Source organism: Etheostoma cragini, chromosome 11 (genome assembly GCF_013103735.1).
Source record: "Etheostoma cragini isolate CJK2018 chromosome 11, CSU_Ecrag_1.0, whole genome shotgun sequence".
Classification (NCBI taxonomy): Eukaryota; Metazoa; Chordata; class Actinopteri; order Perciformes; family Percidae; genus Etheostoma; species Etheostoma cragini.
Window position 1 is genome coordinate 4,462,229 of NC_048417.1, and position 9,578 is coordinate 4,471,806.

A 9,578-nucleotide genomic window follows, 5' to 3' on the forward strand; every position below is an offset into this window, starting at 1 on the left:
TTGCTCAAGTCTGTGACGTCTTGCGCATGCGCTTTAAGTGGTAGCTGCGAGGTGGGAAAATTCATTCTATGGTGGCTCTGCAAAAAAAAACATGATTTTCAGAAAACGCTTGAGACATTACGGCGTATAAAACCGAACACACATACTCTTCAGTTACCCATTCATCGCCGTAAGTACTCAGTTGGTGATCTTATTTTTAATATGGTTCACTATCGGTTCGTTTCAACACGATGTATCGTTCCTTTAGATTAACTGCGTAGCCGAGCTAGCTATCGCATGTTATGATGTGTTGCTAAGTTAAGCAGTTAAGTTGCTTACTAAAAGTGTGTTGTAACCATAGACTGGGTTACTAATAAACAGTCTATGGTTGTAACTGGACACAGGGTAGACACATTGTTGTAAAGGCCTTGTGGAAACGCACATTAGACTGAATGCCAAGTAGCAGTAGCCACATGTGTCAAATTAAAGAGATTAACGTTACAATGTTTGCAAGTTTTCAAAGCAACGGGAAGCTGATAAGGGCTCCAAAAAAGACTAATGTCAGGTGCATCGCTGAATACTTAGCTAATATTTAGAAAGTGATCTCATGCAGTCCAGTAAATCTTCTGTTTGTTTCACTTTTGACTGTTCTGTCCATAATGTGATTTCTATGTGTGCCTACCGATCGACCGATACAGCATAGTAGGGCTGGGCGATAGGGAGAAAATCGGATGTCACCATCTGCTCGACCAATTACCTCGATATTGATAGTGCGGTGGTATTCTGGGGGTGACAAATTATGCTTCAACAAAATATCTTCGCACTAAGAGTTTAGATATATAATTATCACTAATGTCAACATAATGTCGAAGTGGGAAAATAATAGAGCAGCTGGAACAGTCTGGTAAGTTGAGAAAAGTGCATCACTTTACTGTAATGCAGCCTTTAAAACTAGGAGATAAGAACACCACTTATGTCATATTACAATATGCAAAAACTAGGACGATATCTAGTGTCATGTCACAATATCAATATAATATCGATATATTGCCCATCCCCACAGCAAAATATTGTGTAATTTTCAGTAGCAATACTGTATCAATACACAGGCGCCAAGTACCAATCTTTTATTATGTATGTGTTGGTCAGGTCTCTGCTTGACGATCTCATTTTGCAGCAAAACAATTGAAGTGATATGAACAAACAGAAATGTATCTTCTTATTAAAACATGTTGACATGTTGGACATTTGAAATTGGGAAAAATTAGAAGTTGAAAAAAAGGTTATATGTTTAACATCGTAATAATATTGTATCGTGGCATCGCGATGATACCGTATCTGGAGGCGTCTGGTGGTTCCCACCCCTAAAAGCCATGTGATTGACTTTGTTTGTTTTGTTTGTATTTGCAATGTATTGAACTTTGTTGTATTTGTATCCCTGCAGATCACCTAACGATCATCTACACAGGCTCAGCATCCCTGTGCGTGGAGGCCCCTCGGTGGGCACAGGACACAAGACAACCCTCACTTTGATTTTCTCTGGGGAATCAGCAGCTTACCTTGTTGTGCAGCATGAAGATTGCGGTAGAAGGCTGTTGCCACGGGGAGCTGGACAAGATCTACGAGACAATCGGCTATCTGGAGAAGAAGGAAGGAGTCAAAGTGGACCTGCTGCTTTGCTGTGGAGACTTCCAAGCAGTGCGAAATGAAGGAGACATGAAGTGCATGGCGGTCCCCGCCAAGTACAGAACGATGCAGACCTTTTACAAGTCAGTTCTTGGTCCTTGGTTTTCATGTTTAAAAAATAGTGCAAGACATTGGTGAGATTAGGGCTGCAACATAAGAAGAAAATATGCAGTAACAATGTTGAATATCGCTATTTCCTGCAATGAATAAACCAATATTAAAGTGTGCTCAGTTCTGCCTTTCTCCTTTAAATACCACAAATTGCTTGTTGAATTTAAAACAAATGAAAGGTAATGGTTTCCAACAATCAACAAAATTGACTTTAACATAAAGGCACCACTAAAAACTAAAGAGAGGTACATTTTAAGTAGCCTGCTAGACCTTCTGGCTAGTCTACACAGTATTCCGGGGTGGGATTCTGGTTTATTGGCATTTCTTTAAACCAGTCACAATCATCACGGGCGGCGCTGAACGCAGTAACGGTGCTTCTGCAAAATAGCTTTTTGGTGAGGAACTTGTTTTGGTGGAACGTGTACACGTTCAAAAGTTGTTTTTAGTCGTGCAACAGAAAACTCTGATTGGACAGATAGTCTAGCTAGCTGTCTGGATTTACCCTGCAGAGACCTGAGGACCAGGTAACCATAGTCCTCAGAAATCTATCGGAGTTTAGAGAAATCTCGGAAAAGAGACTACATTTTAAAGTGCTGTTTTCTACTGATATTTTTATTCATATAACACAAAAGCATCAGTGTCTTGTGCGATACGTTGCAGCCTTCCGCGGTGTGTTTATTGCGCCAGTTGATATCGTGTTTGTCTCAGGTACTATTCTGGAGAGAAGAAGGCTCCAGTCCTGACCATCTTCATCGGAGGGAACCACGAGGCTTCCAACCACCTGCAGGAACTGCCTTATGGAGGCTGGGTGGCACCCAGCATTTATTATCTGGGTAGGGACCAGCGGACAGTACATGTGATTATTTTGTCTACCTTATTTTGGTAGTTCCCAGGCCTGACCATATTTCCGCAGGTTATGCCGGCGTCGTTCGCTACAAAGGGATTCGAATTGGTGGCTTATCTGGGATCTTCAAATCACGAGACTACAGAAGGGGTGAGACTTTGTTTTAATTTTTTGACTGTCTAAATGCTTGAGGTTATACACACTATGCTGTATGTTTACAAGAGATGTTTGCTCTTTTAAGGTCACCATGAATTCCCTCCATACAATCCTGATACACTCCGAAGTGTATACCACATCCGTAATATTGAGGTTTTCAAATTGAAGCAGGTAAATATAGATTCAGCTTGTACTCTTTCAAAATATTATCTATTTATTTCTCTTAAATAGAGGACCCCTTGACTTTAAGCGTGTATAGAGCCAGTGCATCTCCACCAGACTCCATGTAAATAATCACTACTTTAAGCATGTATAGGGCAGCATATCTCCAACCAGACTCCATGTAAATAATCACTACTTTTAGCATGTATAGGGCAGCATATCTCTAACCAGACTCCATGTAAATAACCACTACTTTTAGCATGTATAGGGCAGCATATCTCTAACCAGTCTCCATGTAAATAATCACTACTTTTAGCATGTATAGGGCAGCATATCTCCACCAGACTCCATGTAAATAATCACTACTTTTAGCATGTATAGGGCAGAATATCTCCACCAGACTCATTGTAAATAAGCACTACTTTTGGCATGAATAGAGCCAGTGCATCTCCACCAGACACCATGTAAATGATTAGTACTTTTAGCATGTATTAGAGCAGCAAATCTCCACCAGACTCTGAGAGAGACAGCTCAGGGACCCCCCGCTACATATATTGTATAACGTTAAGTTTCACATTAAACTGGGCCTACAATGATGTGTGGTGGTCTTAAAGCCTTTATACATACCTTTTATATACAAGCCTTTTATTTATATGTGTGTGTGTGTGTGTGTGTGTGTGTGTGTGTGTGTGTGTGTGTGTGTGTGTGTGTGTGTGTGTGTGTGTGTGTGTACACACACACACACACACACAGTAACTCTGAGGACCATCTTGGGGTCCTGTACCCCCTGTTGAAGAATCCCTGCTCTAAACAATGCATATTTACTTGTTTTTATTTCAACTTAGATCCAGATGCCCATAGACATTTTCATGAGCCATGACTGGCCTCGTGGAATCTACCACTACGGAAGTACGGGGGAGTTGTTGCGGAAGAAGAAGTTTCTGCGTCAGGAAGTGGAGTCCAACACGCTGGGAAGTCCTGCTGCTGAGGAGCTCCTATCTCACCTCCAGCCCAGCTACTGGTTCTCTGCACATCTTCATGTCAAATTCGCCGCGGTTATGCAACATTCGGTGAGAGCGACAGTCTTTTGCAGCCAACGTCAGTATAAGCTGCTGATGCATTTTAGATTGGGATTTTAATAATCCTGGGTACCAACAAGGGCTGCAAAATATGTGGAAAATATGCGTTAAAGTGCTCATTTTATGTTCATTTTCAGCTTCATAATTGTATTATAAGGTTATATCAGAATAATGTTTTTTTCTTTCTTTTTTTTTAAACACCATATTTTACTTTGGGACTCTGGGTTTTTTCACTTTGTAAACCTATTAAATACACAAAAAAGATATTTAACATAATAAAGAAAAGGGGAAAAAGCAGAAAATGACCACTTTACTGACATTACTTGGATAAACAGATTAAAGTGTACTCAGCTCTGCATTTCTGCTGCTTTCAGTATTTCCATAAAATACAAAAAAAATGGTTGTAGAGTTTAAAACGAATTAAATTAAATCATTTCCTTTTTTTTTAAGATCATGTTTTGGGCATTTTAGGCCTCTATTTATATAGGACAGCTGAAGACATGAAAGTGGGGATAGAGGGGGAAAGACATGCAGCAAAGGGCCGTAGGGAGGAGTGGAGGAGTAAACCTCTATATAGGGGCGCCTGCTCAACCAGGTGACAAACTTCTTTTATTGAACAAATTGAAAATAAAAGGCACCGCTGAAAAAGAGACCTTTTTAAAGTGGTTTTCTACTGACGTTTTCCTTCATGCAACACAAAAATCTGAGTGTTCATGACACGTTATTTTTTTGGAGTGTTTATTGCACCAGTTGAATATTTGATTTGCCAGTTGCCTTTTTTTTTTATAGATATGACAATTTAAAATATATATATATATATATATATATATATATATATATATATATATATATATATATATATATATATATATATATATATTGTGCAGCCATAGTACCAATCTAATATTCTAATGTATGTATCACACCAACTCATTGAATACTCTTGTCTTTAGCCTAAAGCTAATGCTGCCCCGCGTGTGACCAAATTCCTGTCCCTGGATAAATGTCTCCCCTACAGGGAATTCTTACAGGTGAGAGAAGTTTCTTTGAGTTCCCAGTCTAGTTGAAGGTGTAGGAGTGATGGTTATAAGCAACGATGTAATGCGCTTGTGTTGCAGATTGTGGATGTTCCAGAAAGACCGGGTTCATCTGAGGGTCTTGAGTATGATCCAGAGTGGCTCGCTATTCTGAAGGCCACCAACAGTCTGCAAAGGACCACACCTCACCCCTGGAACCCCCCAGAGAACAACGGCCTGCACGAACGGTAATGTATTTATAAGTAAAATTACAGGCCATCAGAGTGCAAAGGACCCAAGATTGCCACAAGCATCACTTGTAGATATTTGATCTTGGTTTCCATTCATTTTATGATTTAAAAAAAAAATGATTACACAGGCAGACATAAAAAATCTACAAGGATTAAAAAAAAGAAGAAGTAGTCCTATTTCAATTGTGGCCTTCTAGTAAAACCTTATCACGCCACAAGACAAAACAGCTCAACAACAGACAACAAGTGCAGACAATACAATCAACATATACTGTATAAAGTTATGTCATTGTGTTTTTTTGTTGTTGCTTTCTTGGTCATAAAAGTGTAAATGTTTGATGGAAAATGCTACATGGTACTGTAACAATTTCTTTAAGGTCACTTTAAACGTGCTCAGTTACTCACTCAGATATGAATTAAATTATATTTAACTCTGCATTTGAAATTAGACAGTCACACAGTTTGTGGAGCATTTGGCAATGCATACAGGTGTGTAAAATAGACTTGATCAATCCCAGAGAAATACAAGCTGTAGAGAAATACACACAGAAAATCAACAAACAAAAAATGCTATGCAATGCTGTTCAGTTGCTTAAAAAATTTAGAATTAATTTTAGTCAATTGAAGTAAGTCAATTGAACAGTTGCTGAAAAATGATTTTGCATATTTTGGCTAAATTTAGCAGTTTACTTAAAAATAACTATAGGGGAAACAGGGGGGCGGCATCTAGCTTACCCAGTAAGAGCGTTTGCCCCATTTTAGTCCTTTGCAGCGCCCCGGGTTCGAATCCAACCTGTGGCCTTTTGCTGCATGTCATCCCCCATCTCTCTCCCCCTTTCCTGTCTATCCACTCTCACTTCAATAAAGGGAAAAGTCCCCCAAAAATCATTCAAGAAAAAAAAAAAAGGGCAGGAAATTCTTCCCGTAGGGAAATTATTTTTCAGATTATTCCGACACCACATGAATGCAGCACAAATGCCCAATCTCGCAATCCTACCAAAAATTTAAAAATAACTTGTGTATCCACACCGTAATTCAGATCCACTCCAAAATTGTAATAGTTGTTCCTTGGTCCAGGCTACACCTTTCCACCAAGCGTTGCAAAAATCGGACTAGTAGTTTTTCCGTAATCCTGCTGACAGACAGACAAACCGTGCCAAAAACATGGCCTCCTTGGCTGAGGTAACGACTTAGCTGTCGGGCCTCACAGCTTTGCTTCATGCTGTCATTTATAATACGGAACGTCTTTCCCCGTCAGGTGGGACTTCAGACCTTCAGAAGCAGCTATGATGAAGGTGGTGGAGGATTTGAACGGCGACCTCGCCATTCCAGACAATTTTAGCCGGACTGTGCCCGCCTATGACCCCAACAAGCCTCAGCCTTACGTCACTCCAACCTGCCACACCAACCCTCAGACCACCGAGCTCTGCGCCACGTTCGGTCTCACAGACCTCTACGCCTATTCGGGGCAGGGAGGTGTTGATTTGGGGAGAATTCAGAGCAGTACCGGAGGGGAGGAGGAGGAGGACGACGAAGACGGACAAAGCCTGGGAAGTGCGGACGAACCCAGCGAGTACCCAACCGACACCTCGGGATTGTCGGGTTCATTTAATCCCGATGAGATCACGATAGAGGACGAGTGGGAGGAAGAGGAGGGAAAAGGGGAGGTGGAGGGCAACTCCAAGGCAGCGGTAAAGGGAGATCAGCTCCCTGATGTACCCGTAGGTGAAGTCCACACCCCGAGCCGTATGGTCCTGCCCGCGCCCAAATCTGACACCTCGCCCCCCACCCTCATGTCCCACCTGATGAACCTGCCGCCCCCCCTCCACTCGACCCCGGCTGTAGCCCGTTCTCACGAAGCAGAAAGAAGACAGCGCTGTGAGGAAGACGATGAAGAGGAAGATGCCTCCTCAGCTGTACGTATCCTAAAACGTAGCAGCGACGAGGCCAAAGCTCCCGGCAGTAAAAGCACAACTCCCTGTATCAAACGCAGGAACCAGGTGATCTATACAACAGCGGGGGATGACGAGAGCGAGGATTAGAGGGCGGGGTGAGGAAAGGAGGTGAGGACTTGTTCCATACCTAAAGTTACAGAGTGTACCATTCTCCATGAGTTTTATTGATTTATAAAACCTTGTATTAATTTATGTAAAGGCTGACAGTAAGTCTTGTTTTTATACAGCTACTGACTTGACAAAGCAGAGGTGTGGCTTTTTTTAAATATCCTAAAAGCAGTCCGTACACGACAAAAGAGGGTTAGTTCCTACGGAAGAACCATTCTAGCCATGGAAATGTTTCTCCTCTTTTGTTCAAATATAATTTGTATATATTTTAATTAAACCAAGGGAATTTAGTTTTTTTGTGTTGTATTCTTTTTATATACATGTAATTTCAAGACAATAATTAAAGTTGCTGAACAATTAAAAAAAAAAAACTTTTTGTTTTTTAATTAATTAAAAGGTCGGGGGGGGTCCCCAATTTAAGACTTAAATGTAGGGATGTCTCGATCAGGTCTTTTGCCCCCCGATTCCGATCTGGTTTTTACAATATTGAATATCTGCCGATACAGAGTCCTGATTCGATACTTGCATATTTGATCACGTGATGAGTGAGTCACAAATGAGCTGCATACTGTTGGTTTTTTTTTTGTCTACAAAAATAACTAAGTAAAGAAAATAAGTAAAATATGTCTTCAGCTTGATATATTTAACTTGCCCATATTGGCTCCGATCAGGACATCTCTACTTTTAGGGTTTCAAAACCACATGAACCACATTTCACATCAACTGGATTGGATCAGCCGCACAGCGCTTATTTAATAAAAGAAAATGCTTCACTTTATTTATTTGTTTGGAATTTTAGGCCTTATTGATAGGACAGCTTAGACATGTAAGGCCAGCAACACGCTGGATGCGTGGCGTGAGCCTGTCGGCAGCTTGGCGTGGCGTGTCCGTTTTTCTTTTGGCTCCCATGGTGACGGTTTACAGCTTACACGCCACTGTGTGCATGCTAGAAACAGAACAAACGCCTGTTTTACACGCCAGCGTGTTGGAAGTGTTTCCGGGCCAAACAGAATGGGAAAAGATGTTCGTCATTTCGACATGAATACATATTAATAAATGACATGTTGATGTTTGAAAGTCTCTAGGTTTTGACATCAATGTAAAAAAAAAAAATAGATTTTCAAATATCCATCCATCCATCCATCTTCATCCGCTTATCTGGTATCGGGTCACGGGGGCAGCAGCTACAGTAGGGGGCCCCAAACTTCCCTTTCCCGAGCCACATCAACCAGCTCCGACAGGGGGATCCCGAGGCGTTCCCAGGCCAGGTTGGAGATATAATCCCTCCACCTAGTCCTGGGTCTTCCCCGAGGCCTCCTCCCAGCTGGACAAGCCTGGACCACCTCCCTAGGGAGGCGCCCAGGAGGCATCCTTACCAGATGCCCGAACCACCTCAACTGGCTCCTTTCAACGCGAAGGAGCACCGGCTCTACTCCGAGCTCCTCTCGGATGACTGAGCTTCTCACCCTATCTCTAAGGGAGACGCCAGCCACCCTCCTGAGGAAACCCATTTCGGCCGCTTGTACCCTGGATCTCGTTCTTTCAGTCATGACCCAGCCTTCATGACCATAGGTGAGGGTAGGAACTTTTCAAAGGATTTTCAAATATTGCACCTTTAAAACGAAATACTCCGTAACCTATTTTGCCCTCAACACTGCCCACATTGTCTTGCTTTAATCATCAGTAGCCTCTTCAGTATTTATGTTTAACAACTCTCTCCCCATATGTCGAACAAGGGTGATCCAAATCTGTCGGTGCTATGTCCCGAGACGTTGCCTAGCAGCAGTGACAATGCCATGCAGCAAAGGTTGTGGTGAGGACTGAGCCCCTGTACATGGGGGGGCATGGTCTACCAGGTGAGCTACCCTGGCGCCCCAATACGTCACTTTTAAGCTTGTTCCCATGGTACTCTTGTTAGGTTGAAAAAAAAATAATAAGACTGTGCTCACTCTACATAACTAACACGTTCATTACCAAGCCGGTTTATAACTGTCTGACAGCGTTGTCTTCACTTCACCTATTAAACCGACTTTAACAGTTTAAGTTCGATAACACACTAAACTGTCCTGCTGTGAACGTGAACTACCCACAGACTGCTGCCTCGTTCATGTACTCACGGCAGCGCGACGCTGAATGAAAATAGGATAAACACATGAATATTTGGCATGATTTTTGCCATCTGGCCTGTAATGTATGTAATGTATTTTGTTTCATTGAAGCAGTGGAAGAAA

At 41.9% G+C, this 9,578-nt stretch overlaps 1 protein-coding gene across 2 annotated transcripts; it reads left to right on the top strand.

Annotated features, from left to right (window-relative positions):
- Positions 1-1,450: 1,450 nt before the first annotated feature.
- On the top strand, positions 1,451-7,637 carry dbr1 (debranching RNA lariats 1). Of its 2 annotated transcripts, XM_034885883.1 has the most exons (9): positions 1,451-1,748; positions 2,485-2,609; positions 2,690-2,770; positions 2,862-2,947; positions 3,784-4,008; positions 4,971-5,048; positions 5,136-5,281; positions 6,543-7,347; positions 7,467-7,637. In XM_034885883.1, the coding sequence occupies exons 1-8, from the start codon at positions 1,552-1,554 to the stop codon at positions 7,324-7,326; spliced, it is 1,722 nt and encodes a 573-aa protein (XP_034741774.1). In that variant the 5' UTR covers positions 1,451-1,551; the 3' UTR covers positions 7,327-7,347; positions 7,467-7,637. The 2 variants fall into 2 exon arrangements, with proteins under 2 accessions (XP_034741774.1, XP_034741773.1); XM_034885882.1 differs by having other exon boundaries at positions 6,543-7,500.
- The last annotated feature ends 1,941 nt before the right edge of the window (positions 7,638-9,578 follow it).